Source organism: Harpia harpyja, chromosome Z, assembly GCF_026419915.1.
Source record: "Harpia harpyja isolate bHarHar1 chromosome Z, bHarHar1 primary haplotype, whole genome shotgun sequence".
NCBI classification, from domain to species: domain Eukaryota; kingdom Metazoa; phylum Chordata; class Aves; order Accipitriformes; family Accipitridae; genus Harpia; species Harpia harpyja.
Genome location: NC_068969.1, coordinates 11,146,375 through 11,165,009, shown reverse-complemented (window position 1 = coordinate 11,165,009; position 18,635 = coordinate 11,146,375). Strand labels below are relative to the sequence as shown.

The following is an 18,635-nucleotide window of genomic DNA, read 5'->3' as shown; positions in this document are numbered from 1 at the left end:
GGACGAAGCAGTGTAGATGGGACCCCATCAGCATGACAGCAAAGATAGACACGTATCCAACGGCACATCTCGCTAGCATGAAAGGCGGTCTGAGTCAGAGGAATCGGCTTGCTACACTCACAGCTGGGTGATGCTGCCCATTTAGCTGTACCAGACAGACGAGGAAGGACAGGGGCTTCACAACTCAGTAATCAGGAAGTAAGCAGCTTCTAGGGAGGAAGGGAGTGACAACTTCTTCTAAACAACATCAACAGGCAAACAAATAACCAGGAAAAAAAAAACCAACCATGAACTTCCCAGCTCACTCTAAAAAGCCACAATGCCAAAATTTTACTTCCCCTTCTTGCTTAAGCCTTATGCTAAAAGGGAACAAGTATTAGTGCTTTGTTCCCTTGCAAGGGAAGCAAACAGCTCTGCCAAGTGAGCTCTGCATGGCAGGCCGTGAACACAGAAGAACTCAAATGAAGCTAACCCTTCTCTCCTGCTGCAAGGTGGTGGGTCTTGTCTTTGGGGCAACTGTATTTCTCTGTTAGTGTCAGTGGAGCTTTGTCCAGAGTAGTGCTCAACATCCCCGTGGCAAGAAAGTGATGGGGTGTGAAGGGGAGCAGAGAGAAACAGATGCAGTCATGAATCGTGTCCTCTGTTCCGCTTCTCACATGACAAGCTTCAAATCCCTTTTTTTAAAATCAAAGGTTTTGCCATGTGATAAAAATCAAGACAAATTAGGCTTGACAAGTCCCCCCTGTAAAGGTCAAAACTTTATTCGTGAGCCACTGGCTGGGGAAGCAAAGCGATGCTCCTTCCAGAAGCAGGACCGGGACCCACGACAATTCCTGCTGCAACTCAAGACCAGAGGCAATGAGGGTGGTCAGGGTCCACAGAAAGAAATTCCAGTGGACCTAAACAGACTATCATTTCAAATGAGAATTTTTCCTCCAAATACAACAAGCATTTTGCAGCTCCAGATGCCAACGCACAGAAAAAGCACAAACTGGGGTCCTCCAATAGCGCTGGCATCCATTTCTCTCTGCCGCAGCACGGGGACCAAACTGCTTCTTGTGGCCCATTAGTAGGAGCACTCGGGAGCAGCCCCAGCATTGAGTTCAATCATTTCTCCTGGGCCTTGTGACACACCTGTGTCATCTCCACTCACCAGGCCAGCCCTCGAAACGGGACTTCCTTCCCCATCAGAAGTTAGCACCCATTAGCACAGCAGCCTGCACACACAGACTCAGCAAAGGCAGCAACAGCAAGCCTGAGCAGCAGCGTATCACCAGCCCAGCTGGACCAGCATGTCTCCCCAGTGGCACTGCAGCAGCCTCCACCATGTTTACTCATCACCAAACACTGTCCGGTGCAGGCAGCAAGTGGCACAGGCAGCCCTGCCCCATCCTCCTTGGCACGCCATTAGAAAGAGATCAGACATGAAAAAACAGGGCAGGTCTGCAAGAGCCTGTAATCCGGGGCTGATCTCCTGGACCAACAGCAAACACTTCCAGTCCTCACAGCCCTTGCAAGTCTGCACACAAATGCGCCTCTTTAGTGAAATAAATTGAGCCAACTGTTACTGCCATGGCCAAGAAGAAAGCCTCAATTTAAGGTTTTCTCTCTGGAAGAAATGCAATGCATGCACATTTTAATATAAAAATATCTGCACACAGAGCTCTATTAGAACCTGTGGCATCTAAAATTTTGGCTATAGCATTGGCCACATAGGATGTCAGCATCTGTGAAGTCTAATTTTCTTGCGGACTATCTAATGCTACAGTTGCAGGCTGAGGCTGCTTGTACTTCCCTCCTTATAAACCTCTTCTGGAATTTATCCTTTTTCTAGGGCCCAGACTGACAGCTCATATGCTGAATACATAATCCTGGCTGGGAATGACAAAGTTTAAATCCTTCATGAGGGCGTGAAGCTGGGATGCTCTTAAAAATTCTGTTTTTATGTACATCTAAGCTATACAAGTAAGGGAAGAAAAAGAGGCAGCTGCTTCTGTTCCAGAACCAGAGCTCTCCTAGCAACCACCTCAACAGACCTCTGGGTTTATTTCTACTAAGAGTTCACCTGATGGGATGCTGGAAATCCTGGAAGGAAACACAAGAGTGGGATCATGAGAAGATGTGCACAAACACAAGCAATGCAGCTCGGCAAGCCCAGATACGTTCAAACTTCATGTTCAAAGACATCTGCCAATCCCCTTCAGCTCAGAAAGGGCAGCCAAGGCTGAGCTGTTGATGCCCTGCTCAAGGCACGGAAAGCATAAGACTGATCTTCTGAAGCATCAAAACACAGTGACGGCTGAAGGTGGGACACCTTTCAGCAGACCTGTTGTGTAGCACATCCACCAGCTTGACTTGATGTTTGCACTGTTATTTTAGAGAGACATACCTACACTGCTGGGCAGTCAACAACAACTTTCCCATGGGCTGACAGCAGTGTTGATCAGCTTAAGTTGGCACCAGCTAAATTTCAATGTTAATGAGAAATTCAGTTGAGCCACAACCCTCCTGTGGGGCCTCTTGCCCCACTTATGGGCAGGGGAGCAAGGTCTGGTGAAGAAAGCCACTTGCATGGAGTCCCATAGGGAGGTGGTGGCAGATGTGAACAGAATCCAGACTCCTATATGTTAAGCGCCTTGCTCAATAAATATATGCAATTCAGTCATTACTGAAGACTTTTTCCTGCAAATGGGGTGAGAAGAAGGGTGTCTACATTTGCTGTCCTCCAGCATCAGAACCTCACCAGCTATTTTGAACAGATGCTCCTAGTTCAAAACTGGCAGTTCTTCCCTTTGCAACGAGAAGTTGATCATCTTCCAGATGTAAACCAGGGAAGGATGTCTAGCCATCTTCTCCTGACAAAAAGCATTCAAAAACCATACAGAAGGCAGCCTGAAAAATCACAGATTTGATCAGTAAAACTGCAAGATAACAGCAGGTGATCACTTGTGCAACACAGTGAAATGCTCATGGCAAGACCAGCACTAGAAAGCAGGGGTACAAATGACCTGGCAGACACCGCAACCCTGTGGGGAAGCCAGAAACCAGACTGTGTCTATCAGCTCTGGGCAAGTGCCTCTCCAAGGGCCTAGAAGAAAAAGGCACATTTCTTCTTTCCAGTCTGCCCCCTCACCTTGCCCTTCCTCCAAGGCGAACAGAGCCACAGCCACATCGCTCAAGAGCAAGATATGGGCTCTCGGACATCTCCCTACTGCTTGCTCACTTCTGACCAAGACAGCCTTCATGCTGTTCAACCCTGAAACAGGCTTAACATTTCCAGCCCAAAGCTAACCCACCGTGACCATGCATGCATCCACCAGTGTCACCCCACCCATGCTCAGCCATTATGCAGCTGCAGGAGGTATAAGCCCAGACTGCCAATGCTACTCCTCCATGGGCGTCCAGGTCACAAAGGCAAATTATATCTGATATCAAAAAGCCTAATTATTTTTAATCAGCGTAAAAGCAAGAAGAACATGTCTTCACAGCCAAGCAAAAATAGAGGCTAAAGATCGTTAGCGTATTTCTTCTTTAATCATTCTGAACTGGGAAAGATTGCAGAACTTCTGGCTAAAATTTCAAGTCTTTAGCTACAGTAATTAGAAACGGTTATAATTCCCCTGACTGTGTAATTTAGTCTCAAGAATAAAACTTGATCTCAAAGCATTAGCAGCTCTGACATGATAGCATCTCTGTTATTGCGACAGCCCAGAGAAAAACGCTTCATTCTTTCAGTTTCTTGCATGTGTCAAGAAATGCAGCCTCAGCTGCAAAGCGCTACCAGCTGCTTATTCTCCAAAATAAAACTTTATTTTTAGCCTAAGCACTTATTCAGGATCTGTGCGAGTATTGCGATTAAGCTCTCACACCCATTGAAAGCTCTGCCAAATCTGCAGCAGATGACAAATAACGATGCAGGTTCCGGTGCAGGAGATAGTCTGTACAACAGTCTGCACGATCATCGCCTTCTGTTCAGGAGCAACGAGAGGAACTCTGCCAGGGGTCAGGAGCACCAAGTTTAAAGCTGGATTTTTATGCAGATAGAGGGAGAAACTCTTACAGCAAAGCACAACTGCCAAAGCTCAGTTTCCAGCGACTGGGGATTTGCTATCAGAACATCCAATCATTTGATTGACACCGTAAAACCAACTCCGTGCTCCAAAACCATCATCGTCTCCATGCTAGCGTGAAAGGTTTGACAGTACCTGAGCTACCACAGCTCACTGCTTCCCCAGCGGTCCTAAACCCGCACCAGCTCAGCACATGCTGCTCCATCACTGAACCAATGCATTTGCTATCCTGGCAGAAAAGCAACCAGATTAGAAACAAGGAGTTTTCCAGCAAGCCAGTGAACTGAATTAATTGAGAACGGGGCATGCCCCTGCCTGCAAGGAAAGGCAGCTCCTACGCTACCTCGCTCTGCACAATGCACTTCCAATCCTGAACCCATGTCAATGCTACAACACGAACCAGGACAAAGGGGTTTCCTGCAAGCAGAGAGCGCTCAAAATTCACTCCTTCGCAGAAACCACTCTTCTTTTTGCAGCTTGGGAGGTGAAACACCACTCCTGCGCTTGCTTGGCGAGGACTACCTGTACTCTGCCACTGTGCACTTGCTCATGCTGCAGGAGAATTTTAACTTGTTGCTAGGCTGCACAAAGCAGTCTCTTATTTTTATCACATGCCTGTTTATTCTTGTAGAAAAAGATACGGCAAATAGCAATACAAGGCATCCTTAAAACACTTGTTATACTCTCGGCTGGGTCCATTTTCTCACCAGACAGTCCAAAGCTTCTTGGCCATCGGCATACGCACCTTCACAGCCAGACAGGCCCCTTCTTGCTTCTCCAGAGGTACAACATGAAAGTGTAACTGACCAGAGAAGGCCTCAGCTGAGCAGAGAATCTAACCCCACATTGCAAACAAATTTCAAGTAATTTTGAAAAGGCTATTAATAGTAATTTCAAAGCTACTTCCTAACAGCTTAATACAGTTGAGCAGCTGATTTGCAGCAGCCAGCATGCTAAACCATTCCCACTTCACCAAGAAACATGCCCCTGCAACTTAGCACTTATTTTTGCACCCCTTACATTTAGCAATACAGCATTTTACAGCTGCCATTCCCCTCCTCTGCGTGTAAGATTGACAATTCCATTGATGTGGAATACAGCCTGGGTCAGCGCAGACAAGAGACGAGGCAAGACCAGTCATGGTACCTGGTGAAGACAAGAGCTGAAGCACACTGTACACCTGTACGCAGGTCCCATGGCCAGCAGCAGACCACTGGGGCCAGCCCCTGCCCTGCTCCCTGCCCTACCAGGAGCAGAGCAAATAAGCCTTCCTAGCAAGCCAAGTGTCACCCATAGCTTGGCATCCTCAAGGACAGCAGCTCACTTTGCACTCCTGGTGCTGCTGTGGTACAGCGTGAAGCCTTCAGCCAAACCTGGGATAACTCCAGATCCTGTTACAACATTACATGTCCCCTCATAACAATAGCAACATATGGGCTATTTAACCCAAAGGAAGGACCCTTATTATTTGCTAGACTCGGCATTTGTCCCTTCCTGACACTAAGTGAACCTCCTGCTCCTAAGGAAGCTTTCTCAATTGAACATTTTACTGCTTCATATAAAGCCCAAAGGCCTGTCTTCTGCAGTGACCGACTCCAGAGGACACCCTAAGCTCCAATTTAACCTCCACGTTTTTCTGCCACTCATACATCACTTAAGCATCAGCACACAGCCGGAGACAAAAGACCAACCTCATGCCGACGGGCACCTTTCCATTCAGTCAGAAGCCACAGCACTCATGCTGACAGCTTCGCTGCAGCGGTTATTTGCCTGGCATTAGATATTAGCATTATCCTATGTGCTGCTACCAGCCAGCACAGTGCTCAGTACACATTTTCACTTGTCTCAGCAGCAGCACCTGTCAGCCCCCGAGTTCGTTACAGCTTTGCTTGTTGCTCATCACTGCTCGAGGCCTCCACCGTGGGCGTGCAGAGCCAGGGTTCAGCTGCGTGCGAGGTGGCATTCTGGCAAGAAGCTCACTCCACTTGCGGTTCACAACCTGCCCCCGTTCAGCAGCATGCAGCCCGATCCTTCCCTGTCACTGCTTGATGGCTTCAGTATCTATCCCCAGAATGACACTTGATTTGAAATGACTCTTAATAACTCAGAACAGAGCTAAAAGGGAACTACGGAAGAGTAAAGTCAGCAGCAATATCAGCTGAAGTTGGGCGTTTCTAACTGACCCAAATTAACTGCACATCATTTGCACCTTCTGATGCCCTGGCTTGGCTCTAACTTGTTTCTTAGAGGCATTATATGTTTCTAAGATGGGTTTGTTGTTTTTTTTTAATTCCTCGCTACAACTAACCCTCTTTTAATAGCAACACTGATCCACAAGGATTTCAGTACAAAATTCTGCTGCATTTGCAATGAGAAGACATCAGCCAAGAATAAACTCTAAATAATAAACGGGAATTATTTTTTTCTCTAGAGAAGCCAAGGCATGAATTTCCTGTATCTTTGAAAGCTGAGCAAAAAAACCCCAAAATCGAGAGGAGCTCGGAAGAAAGCTGATGCTCCTAACAGCAGACAGCAGCAGCGACAGCAGCCCAAGCCTCTCCCATGAGCATCCCCTCGGCGGCCTGCTGCGAGAGGCTTTCAGGAGATTTGCTGCTGTTGGCTGCGACTGTTGTGCAATGTATCGCTCACCTGGAACCTGACTGCACTGCTAAAAAAAGCTGAAGGCTTACTTTTACAATGGTGACTCCTGTTGGCCACTCTCTCTCCCTGCTAAGCACACTTAACACTAATCATTAGCTGTGTTTTTTCTCTGTTGTGATTGGGGCAGCATTAATTGCCTCCCAAATCGCTGTCACTAATTAGTCTCAGTGCCTTTATTAAATCAAAACTGGGTGACAAATTGTTTGCACTCTCATCCCAGACATTCAGCAGTCTCAAGCAAGCTTTCAGCAAGCAGATGCCTTCTCCCATGAACAAAAGGGGGTTCTGACTTCAGATCAGCTCTTCAGAGCTGGCAGGATGCAACAGCGGAAAGAAAGTCATGGATATAGAGCATTACTGCAACTGCAGAGCAGCAAATTAGATCCTGCAGCCTCATGCATCATCAGGCAAGTTCTGGTGCCGGAAACTTAATGGCCAAAAAAAGATGAGCGGATGCAGGGAAGGCTCTTCTGTTTCCTGCTACCAGGTCTAAGGGCATTTGGGAAAGTTACATTTGAACTAGAGGAGGGCACTCACAAAGTCACCAGCAATGCTGCTTAAACATTAGTGCATTATTAATGGACTGTCAGGAGTCAGCCTAGCAGGATGCAAGCTATCTCAAGGCTGTAGCAAAATATAACCTGAGAAATGAACATAAAGTCCGCAAAGAAATGCTTTTCCTGCAAGATTTTGAAACTGGCACGAGCGAGGTGGGGAGATGCAGGAAGGCTGCTCCAGAAGACAGCCTGGGAGAAGGCTCCCGCACCCACGGCAGCGAGAAGACGTCATGCCACACAAGCAAACGAAGCAGGGGACTGCAGAGGGAAACTCATGAGCAGCAGCCTGGAGCAACGCCACTGTGGAGTTTTAAAATCTAGTAGTTTAATAAGGTCTTTGCTCCGTAACTAAATAGCTCCTGTAAATAGCTTAAGGGCTTATTGATACACAAGATGTCCCCTCCTGTCAGGCCATTCTGCCAGGCTGCAGACAAGCCCCAGCCTTGCAGCTGGGATGGCTCCTGATCCAAGCAGCCAGCAGAGAGACCCAGCATTGCCCTAACACACATACACGCTCCCCAGGTAATGCTCATCTCACTGAAGTGTTCTGCGAAGCACACACCCACGCTTACTTACAGGCTGAATTACCGCTAATCAGAAATTCAATGGCATCTGAAGGAGTGTCAGCAGCACACTGAAATAAAGGGGTTTGTCACCATTTTCAGCCAGACATTAAAAGGCCCATTTGTACCATTCACGTGCAGTTACCCATTCACTGATGCAAAGAGTTTTCAGCATGCAGTTCCCACAGTTATCCCCTGAGGCCCAGAAGTATAAAAACCCCATGAATTAGCCTTATATGAAAGACCTATTTTAATTTCAGAAGCCATGTTGTCCCTCAGAAGCCTCCACTAAACAGACCCCTGCAATGTACAAGCCATAAGCAACCTCCTCCTTGTGACACCAGTGCAGGCACAGGGCTCACACCTGCAGCTGCCCAAGGTGCCCTCCCTCCTCGGACCCCAGTTAGGGCTGCAGCAGCCTGCCTGGGCTTTCTGTAAGTACCAGTATCACTGACTTGGCTGTAATTATTGTCATTGCAGGTGCAGGCAGCTGCCATGGCTTCTCCTGGCCCCCAGAACAGTACAGGTCTGCTATCGGTGTCACAGTGTGTTGGCGGAAGAAGGACAACCACCCCCTCGCTGCCCTCCTGGTGCCAGGGTGCCATACAGATGGAAACCCTCGTGGCTGAACAGCTAGCATGGAGATGGCCACGTAAGCGCTGCTTACTTACACCAACTGGGGCTGCTAGTTGGGAGATTCCAGGGTTATCTAATAATCAGGTACGCTCCTGGGAGGAGGATCCCCCTCATCATCTCCCCAGGGCATCATCTAGGCATTTTTCTGTCTTCCTCTCCCATTCTGCAGGAGTGAAGCCAGCCCTTCAGCCCCTCAGCTCCTAACCCACGAGTCAGCACCCAGGGGACCCTTTACCTAGCCCACCTCCTCCGGATGAAGCTGCTGAACTTTCATTTTGTCCCTGACCCGCAGAGCTGGTGCTCTCTGGACCTCAATCTCCAAACGTGACACCCACAGAAGTCTCCTGCCTCCCTTTAAACTCACGATTCTCACCCCTGGCAGGAACACGATATTCCAAAAGGTTCCTGCGCGCTGAAGTCCACCGCAGCGGGCAACCGCATCCGCAAGAACCACGCACCCCGCTCCTCCCAACCAGGGCCAGCGGCTCCCAGAAGCGCCAGAGCAGGGACCGCAGGCAGCCCAGTCAGTGCGCTGGGTTGCTCCAGACCACCCGGCTGCTCCCGCACCACCCGCCCCAGCACAAACCGGATTGGGGCCGGTCTTTAGCAGGAAAGCCCCGCTGCCTGTGAGGGGGCGGAGGGAAGAGCTGCCCAGCCCCGGGACCCCCAGCCCCCGGAGGTGCACACGACGGCCGGCGCGGCCGCCTCCCCCGCCAGCCCACACCCTGCCGGGTCTAGGCCCCGCGGCCCGCCCGGCCCGGCCCGGCCCACCTGCAGCCGCTGGAGGTAGGAGGCCGGCGCATAGCCCGTCTCGCCGGAGCCGGCGCGGGTGACGAGCCACCAGTGCTGGTTGCTGCGCTCCAGCAGCAGGAACGTCTCGCCGGCGGCGAAAGGCAGAGAGTTGGGCTCGGCCGAGCGGAAGCTGTACAGGGCCCGGTACATGGCGGCGGCACCAGCACCTCCGACCGCCGCGGCCCGGCTCGGCCCGGCACGCCACGCCACGCCCCCCGGCGGGGCCACGCCCCAGGACGTCACCGCCGCGCCACGCCCCCGCAAGCCATCGCACCCTACCGCCCCCTGGCGGCGCGGCGGCGCCGCTCCCACCGCCTCCCGGCCGTTCCCGGGTGCGCGGCCCCGCCCCGCCGCCCGGTGCGCCCCGCCCCCCGCCGCCGCCCGGGAGCGCGGGTGCCGCGCGGCAGGGGGCACCAGCGGCTCGCGGAGCGCCGCCGGGGGCGGGGCGGGGGCGGTGGAGCCCCGCCCAGGCCCGGCCCGGCCCGGCCCGGCCCGGCCCGCAGCGGCGGCGGGAGGCGGCCAGAGACCCGGGACGGAGCGCCGGGGACGGGTCGTTAGGCGGGAGCGGACGCCTCCCCTGCTCTGGGCCGAAACCTCCGCGCCGGCCTGTTTGGGTCCTGGTGTCCCTCCTCCGTCCCGGCTTTGGGTCACCGCCGGCCCCGGGGGCCCGGCCAGAGCGTGGCCGCTGCCTCCACCTGCCGCCCATCGCCCGCCTTCGCACCGGCCCATCAGACCTCCGTGCCGGGGCTGAACGTGCGAGCGCATCGCTCCCCCCCCCCAAACTCCCCCCCAGCCCAGGCGGGTACCCCCCCGAGAAGAACCCTCCTCTGCGGGTCCCATAGTTCAGCAACTAGTGCCGTTAAATCCCCAAAGTCCCCGTGAGTCGGTGAGCCCCCACCCCAGGCACCGAGCTCTGCTCCCGGCACACGGGGGGGGCTTCACCCCCTGCAGAGAACGGCCGTGCCCCGCTCCCCCCCCCCCCAGCATGGAAATAGGGCACGGCCAGAGCCGGCCAGAGCCGCAGTGGACACGGTGACCTGGCACGTGGCCGTGGGGACACGGATGCACTGCCCGTCAGGCCAGGAGCTCTCGGAGGGGACGCAGCCGGCCCCAGCCCTGTCCATCTCCATGCCTTGATGCCCCATTCTGGGAGAACAACCCTTTGGGCCACCACCCCAACAGCCCAAGACCCCTGCGAACCCCCCAGACATCAGCGGCTTCCCTCAGGCCCCTGCTGCTCTTGTCGGGGGTCCGAGCCCCTCCTGCTGCCCTGGGGAGGTGGGTGGCAGCCCTGCAGCGCATCGCCCTTCTCCCTCTTCCCCAGCCAGGGCTTTCTCCATGCTGCCCGAGGGACAAGAGGAATTTTCCACCTGGCAAAGCCAGCACTGAGAGCCCAGCATGGGGCTGACGGCAGCAAAGCGGCGGGGGGCTGGTTACAGCATCCCAGCGGGGCTGGTACACATGGTCCTGCAGCCGAGCCCACTGCAGAGACACCCCTCACCCATCCTGCCCACCCCTGCCAACCCGCCTGGATGCGGGAATGGAGGGACGCAGAGATGGAACGGTCCACAGACCCCTGCTCCCAGCAACGGGGGAGTTTAATTCATCCAGAAACCATCAACAATCAAATCCAGCCGGCAGTTATACAATAAAAGCCAGGCTTGTGGCTGCCACGGCCCCCTGCCTGCTCCCAGCGTGGCCCCACCAGCCCCCCGGTTGTCCCAGCACTGCCGGTGAGGTAATTCTGGCTGAGCCTGGTTACAGCGGTGAGGATGGAGGATGGACTGGGAGCGAGCGGTTGCCCAGGCTCTCCCGCTGACAGAGGCATACTAGGAATCAGCTGAAGCCGGGCACATTTGGGCTGGAAAGGCAACAAGGTGCTTTGAACGGGAACTGTGAGACACAACTGGGGCTCAACCCTTTGGGAGCCTTTCAGGGCCTGGGCTTCGTGCCTGGTCACGGTCCTTTCCAGATGCCCGGCGGGGGCACGGCATGATGGTGGGCAAGGGGTGGGCAGTCGGGGAGCAGCAGGAGGCCAAACCTTCCCACTTGGGGGATTATTACTCTTGGTATTACCCGGATCACGAGGGCTCCCACAGGGCCGGGATCCCCCCGCCTGCCCGTCCCCTGCCCGGGGGACGGCCACAGTCCGTCCCGGTTTCAGCCGCAGTGTTTGCCCTGCCTTGGGGTCTGCTCGCAGCCGTGTCCCCGCTCCAGGTGAGCCCCGGCCACTGCCTGGCACTGGCCCAGCTCCTGTTTGCGCTGGGATAATGGCGCTTTATTTCCATGAAGTGGGCAGCACAGGCTGTGCCGGCAGGCAAAGGCAGCCGAGGGGGATGCAGGCACTCACCTCCCACACACAGGGCAGCAGCGGCAGCAGCACCCCGGCCTCACCCTCTGCTCGGCACAGCGTGTCAGCTCTGCCAGCCGGCGGCCGGGCAGGGGCCTGGATTTCCTCTGCAACGGCTCCTGCAAACCCTCCTGCACCCGGGTGCGATGCAGGGGGAGCAAAGAGCCTCCAAGGGTGTTCAGAGCCCAGGATGGATTCCTGCCGCTGAGGAATCGACTCGGAATTGCAAGGGCCAGGTGATTTATCTTGGACAGGGAGGGGCAAGGAGCAAAGATCCCGCTGTGTCATTTGCAGGTGACTTTTAAAGCTGAACTTGAGACCTCAGATAATAACGCTCGCATCCCTCGCCCTCAGAGCCGTGGGGACCAGGATCACTGTAAGAACAGCTCGGCGCGTGTACGGCAGCCTCCGCCAAAGCACCAGCAGCCCCCACGCACCCATTTTCCTCCCGGGGCCACGGAGGGGAAGCGTTGCACAACAGCACTCATATGATTGAAACACAGACTTGCCAGCTCCATGTACACTTATATAATTCTGCACTGCCTGGTCGTCAACACATTGCAAAACAGCAGCGGGATCAATCGTTCTACTTTTAGGTATACAAATATTATTGTACTCCCTCCTGCCTTCTCTGGGTGAAAAGTCATATGGGATGGGAGGTGCTGCGGGGACCCTGGGCCCATGTCTCCGGGGGCAATGCCATCAGCGTGTCCCATGGGGACTGGAAGTGTCCATGAGTGGGATGGGGAGGCACTGGGATGTCTCCTGGGCATGCCCCTATCTCCCGATGACCTGGCAGCCCTCCCTCCTGGAAAATCTCATTGAAAGGCTGTGGATGGGACCCCCCAACTGGATGTCTCGAGACCCCCCCACCACCGGCATCGGCCCTGTCACCCTGTTGAGCAGAGCAGGGCCACCTGGGGAGGGGACGGTCCCTGCCTGCGTTACAGGCAGGAGGGGCAGCCCTGTCTCACTCCTGCAATCTCGTGGCACAACTGACAGGGTGGGAGCAGCCCCAGCCCCTCCACAGGCAGTGCCACGTGCCCTCGCTTGCTCCAGGGATGCTGCCAGCAGCTCCCACAGCTCTGCGGGAAGCTGGTCCGGCCACCTCCTTTCGGGAAGGAGGTTTGCAGGTGGGAGAGCTGCCAAGGCTGCCGTGGACCAGAGGCACCTCCGCAGCAGAGCAGGAGGGCGAGCCATGCGAGGCACAGGGCTGCGCTCTGCCTGCTCGCCCATGGCTGGGCCAGCCCTGACTGCAGTGCACGTGGCAGCTGGGCGCTGCACAGCGCTGGGCGGCTGCGCCATGGCGGCTGGCGCTCAGGACACATGCATGCCCCTGCTCCCGAGCAAGACGTGGAGCTGGGCTCGTACACGGGAGGCAGGGACAGGTTTGGGCAGCTCTGTGCCCTGTGCCATATATACGTCCCTGAGCAAGCCGGAGCGGCTGGCAGCTGGGAGTGCAGCCCCGCGTCCAGCCTGCGCAGTGCGCACACCGGCATCACTTACAGGAGATCTCACCACTCCAATTACATCTGCTCCCCTATGGGCAAAGCCCCAAAACCAGCACTGCTCCTGCAAATCCCGCTGCCGCCTCTTGCCAGGGACACGGTGCTCCGCGTTGAGCCCAAAAACACTGGCGAAGGGCTGCTCTGCCAGCGGTCGCTGCCCCGCGGAGCCCAACGCATGGAGGAGCCGAAGCCATCGGGGCACTGGGTGGCTCTGGGACCCACTCTGCTCCCCCTGCCCGTGGAGCTGGGGTGTCCACAGGGCTCCTTGCGCAACTTGTCCTGCACAAAGCCCATAGTGGGGCTGGCAGGGGCCCAGGCCCCTCCTGCGGTTGGGAGGAAGGAGCAGCCAGTTGCTGCCAACAGCTGCGCTTCCTGGAAACGAAGAAGACAGAAGGTCAGGAGAGTTGAGGGATGGCGGCGGGGGGACCGAGGGGATGCTGCGGGAAGGGGAAGGATTGAGGCGCTGCAGGTTGCAAAGCGAGCAACACACAGCCCAGCCCGCTCTGCAGTTCCACATCGGGAAAACAAGCTCTTTGGCTTTGCGCAGCAGCACCCTGTTCCTCGTTAAGCTCTCTGCTCGCATCCTGACCTGATGAGCCCCTTAGCCAGCCTGCGCACTCTGCCTGCCGACATGGCCCCTTCCTGGCTCTCTCCCACCGGGGCAGCTCTGCAGGCTGCAATGCCGTGCTGCGGGAACAGCCGTTTCAGGGAAATACCGCTTTTTCTGCCATCAGCTCAGCAGCCAAGCTCCTTGCTTTGCCTGTGGTGTAAAACCTGGGTGGAAGCAGAAGGCATCTGGATGGTGAGAGAAGAGAGGAGGGGACCTGGGGTAAGGTGCTTGGTAGCGAGAGGGCAGGGTGCACCACAGTGTGAGGCACTGCGCCCTGGGCTCCCCACGCCATCCTTCCCACCGCAGGGCTGCCAGGGCGAAGGAGACGCTCTCGGGTTCCTGTCTCTAACCAAGCCAATGTTGCATTGCCCAACGTCACCCTTCTCGCATCCTTTCCCCGTTGCACGTGTCAGTGGGGGAAGAGCTGCAAAGCGAGGGGTTGCCTGGGCTGTAGCAGCAGATCCTGGCCCTGCAGGCTGGAGGAGCTCCCCTGCTTCCCTTTCAAAGAAAGACTGAAAAGACCGTGCGGGGCCAGCGCAGCCTGTCACGGCTCGGCCAGTGGGGACATTGCTATGGTGCGAACCCAAGAAAGAAAAGAGGACAGAGCCCGTGGCCTCATCTGGAGCTGGCAGCCCAGCATGGCAGATGCCAGCCTGCATCGCGTCAGGCTGCCTGCCAACATCGCCCTTTGCTGTCCCTGCTCTTCATGGGGCAGGGGGGCAGGGACCGTGTCCCTGCTTGCACCCCTCGCCTGAGGGGGAGCCATGGGCAGGTGGGTCGGTGCAGCAGGCACTGGCAGGCAGGTGAGGGGTGCTGGGATGGGAATCCCCGCTGGAGGAGCGGGGTGCTCGGCGTGGTGGGGGCTGGCTCCGGGCACCCCATTGGGGTTTGCTCTGCCCTCACGCAGGCGGCTGAGTCGCAGGATGCGAGCGAAGGACGGGTGAGAGGCGGCTGTAGGAGGCCCCTTAGCCAACCCTCATATCCATACAATTCAGGGAAGGTGGCTTTGTCCCTGGCAGCTCCCAGCTGGACACAAGCTGTTGCCGGTCCCCTCTGCCCTGCCCTGGATGGCTCCAGGGTGGGGCACCGCTGCAGCTGGCCAAGTGGCAGCGCAGGACCCTCGGCGCCCTGCACCGAGGATGGACCCATGTGCAGGATGGATAGACGCCCAGCCCCACTATGGCATCACCATAGAAACAGCTTAAAACCAGTTTCATTAGTGTCCAGTTACACAAACTTGACCCACCACCATTAGAAATGGCGAAGGCACGGCTCCTTGGCCGCACACAGCACCCACTGTCCCTGGGGCAGTGGGCACCACGGAGCTGCAAGGGGGACAGGGTCCCTCTGCCCTCTCGCACTGGGAGCCACTGTGTCCCCAGCAAGGCCTGCGGCAGTGGGACGTGCCCTATGCCTTGCTGGGGCCCAAGCACTTCACGGCCCCAGGGCCATGGGGTGAGCAAGGTACACGGCTCTCCCTTGGGCAGGGGTAACACTGCCGCTGCCCTGCGGGGATGCTGCTGCCTGGCCAGAAGGAAATATTTTGCTCTTGCTCCCTAAAAGCCATTTGTGTGTCCCTCCCCGCTGGCAGGGACCCAGCCCAAGGGAGGAAGTCCAGCGGCTACTCAAGAGGCAGCAGCACAGGATGGGGACAGCGCGGGGACGGAGGTGTCCTCTCCTCCAGGGGGGCCACGGGCTGTCCCTTGCCTCTTCTTGCTCCTGCCCTGCCCAGCCCCAATGCCAGGGAGCCCACCTACCAAAATACCCTGGCAGGTCCACAGATGCCCGCTCAGCCCCCCACCCCAGTCCTCAGCGCCTCGCCATCAAAGCGGAACTCATTTCACCGGAGAAGCCGGCGCCGGCCGCAGGAATGTGTTTCATCTCTGGCCAGCTGACCCGTGGCAATTCCCAGCAGCCACCCGTTTTGGGCTAGAAGTGACCTATTTACGTAAGGCGAGCTCCCTGTGAGCTCAGGGCCGGCGCAGCATCACGCAGAGGAGGTGTGGGGAAGCAGGGCTGTGGGTGCCTGGGGGCCAGAGCCCAGCCAGGCTGGACCACGCGCTGCCGCTCACCCAGCCCCTGCAAAGCCCCCGGTGCAGGGTCAGGCCCGGCACGTGGCAGCCACCCTGGGCGATGGCCTTGCCGGGACCGGGCTGGCAGGAAAAGGTGGGTCCTCTCCGAGCATCAGGAAGCGGCCAGGGAGGAGACCAGACACAGGGGAGCCATGAGGGGACGTGAGGAACGGGGACGTGCGCTCAGCATCATCCTCCACGGAGCAGAGGCTGCAGCGACCGCAGAGCGGGGTGTCCCTGCTGGGGCGCAGGCTGCCCCAGCTCCCCGTCCCCCTGCCCAGCTGCAGGGCTGCCCCGTGGAGGTGCCGCTGCTGGGGCTCAGTGCTCCCCAGGACGGAGCAGGGAGCCAGCCCAGCTGCCCCTTCCCAGTGCTTCTGCCGGCACAGCCGGTGCCAGCAGGGAGCTTACTGCCCAGGGAGGACCAGAGCTGTGTGGAGCCCTGCGCAGAGCACACGCGGCAAGGGCAGGATTTGTCCCCGGAGGGGAAAGCGCTTTCTGCAGAGGCAGAAGCCCCGGTTCCCATGGCACGCACGCGCCAGAGCCTGCTGGAGTTTTCTCTCGCAGGGGCATGGAGGCTGGGCTGCTTCATCACTGCCCCGCTGCCAGCCCCAGCCAGGAGGGACGTCTCCAGAGCATCTGCCTCCAAGGTCAGCCTGGCGCCGCCAGCCAGCAGCAGCCCGGCACCAATGGCAGAAAAACAGGAACAGAAAAGCCCTCAAGTCTCTTCCCCAGCCTGGCTGCTGCTCTCTCTTATTCCATCACACCATCCTTCGCCGTGCCCTGACAGGCGGGTGACCCCCAGCCCCCTCGGCAACCACCCATGCCCTCCCCAAGCCCCTAACCTGCTGGTCCCAGTCCTGTCCTCCAAGAAGCCCAGGCGCAGGGGTGATGGGTGGTGCGGGCGTTTGCAAGCAGGGGCCGTAGGAGCCCTGCTCCCACCCCAGCATGTCCCAGGCTGGCAGTTACGCAATTGCCTTTCCACAAACACAAGGAACTGCTCGGAGGGATTTGTGCAGAACAGCATGGAAGGAAAACAAACCTGCTCCTGAACTTTGCAAGATAATATGTTATTCAGAGGGACTTGCCCTCTGGGTCTCCCCCTCTTTAACCCTTGAGGACATGATCTGGGCCAGGATGCCTGTGGTTTAGATCAACGTGCAGGTGAGGGAGATTTTTCCTCCTGACATTTTGCTCTTGCAGCTTTTTCAAAGAGGTCATCTCTGTCCCCACTCCCCCCCCCCCCCCCCCCCTCACACTGCTGCAGGCCCAGGAAGCTCCCAACCACCTTGTTGTTGCTTTACAGTGCTGGCACAGCCTCCATTAATCCTCAGACAATATTGGCAAAAGGATTTTAGCAGCGCAGGCCAGGGCCCTCAGGGGCAGGGGCCACATTTGTCCCCCTGCCTTCCTACAGCAGCTGCAATTCCACCTGGGGTTTTATTATATCTGCACCCCCAAGTACTCCAGGTCTGGCTGCTGACACCGTACTGGTCTGAGACCAGGTCTAGACCCAAGCTTACACCGCTGGCAACATTACTGAGAAGGCAGCTCCCTGCCTGTACCCAGGGCCCTGTCTGCAGGCAGCAAAACAAAGAGGACTTGTTCTGGAGGCAGCTTGCATCAGAGCAAATGCGATTGTTCTCATCGGATTTTATGAATTCCCTTCAGAGTTCCTACGTAACACAAGTACATTAGAGGACTTTATCCCTGCTAATTTCAGACTACAAAGTCAAACCATGTATCAGATGAATCTGCACAGGCAGGCTTATTCATACGCAGCACCGGTGATGGGCAACCATAGCGCCTGCCAAGAGGCTTGTCATTAGCTCATTAGCAGAGGGCATCGCATTCTAAGCAGGAGAACTGAAATGGAAACATCACCTTGCAGCCGCAGACCCTCTCCCTGTGCCAGGCAGTCTGACTCACACCTACAGCACATCTCAGGGACAGCAGACAGGAAGCATCCCTGATCACTGCCCAAAGCATTTCGCAATTGAAAGTGCCAAGAATAAATAGCCCCATCCTCCTCCGGAGAGCTTTTTTACAGCCAGTGCCAGGAGCAGCTCAGGGGTAGCTCGCGGGGCTCTCATCAGCTGCATCCAGCACCAGAGACTCATGAAGCAGCAACAAATGGCAAGTTAGGGATGGACAAACCTACCTCATGGGGAAATCCCCCACATGCAGGCATAAAATAGCAAAGTGACTACAAGATGTAAAAATACCTGTTTAATACTGACATCAGTTTGTGCCTGTACACTATGGAACAAACAAAAAAAGCAACCACAAACTAATGTTGTAAGAGCAAAGGTAAAAAACCTCTTCAAAAAGTACAAAAGAGCACAGGATGGCCATGAAAGAGACTTTGATCAGGAGAACTTGATAGCAACAGCCAGGGTATATGAAACCAAAGCTGCAGGGCTATAGCCGATTGAAGAGGGTGACCTTCCACCAGCAGATCTGCAGCCTTCCTGTCACATCCCACCTCTAACCTCCTAGGCACACCTGCGGGAAGGCGAAGGATGGGCCAGGGAGGCGATCCTGGCATCACCCGCCTCCCCAAACTCTTCATTTCTACATAAGCTTGCTACTTTATCCCAGGTAACATCCCCACGCTTACCTCAGCACTTCCACACCCAGTTTTCTTCTGCACTATCACAATGACTTCCAAGCTTCACAAGGGCAGAAGTCATTTATCTAAAAATGGTTAGATAAATCTTTCAATTATTCACTGTCCTCTCACTTTCTGACACTTCTCTCCTGTCTATTTGTCCCAAGTAAGATTTTAAGCTGCTTAGGATACCTTTCAGGCTCTGAAG

At 56.0% G+C, this 18,635-nt stretch overlaps 1 protein-coding gene across 4 annotated transcripts in view; it reads right to left on the bottom strand.

Moving 5' to 3' along the window:
- The window catches only part of NCKIPSD (NCK interacting protein with SH3 domain), a 60,972-nt gene extending 44,205 nt beyond the window's left edge, over window positions 1-16,767 (bottom strand). Inside the window, exon 1 of one of the 4 annotated variants that reach the window (XM_052776781.1) lies at window positions 16,662-16,767. In XM_052776781.1, coding sequence (XP_052632741.1) covers window positions 16,662-16,766 — 105 coding nt within the window. In that variant the 5' untranslated portion in view covers window position 16,767. Of the gene's footprint in view, window positions 1-7,864; window positions 7,889-9,258; window positions 9,507-16,661 lie in introns of those variants that run through there. The other 3 variants (XM_052776780.1, XM_052776782.1, XM_052776784.1) reach the window with 3 other exon arrangements.
- Window positions 16,768-18,635: the final 1,868 nt, after the last annotated feature.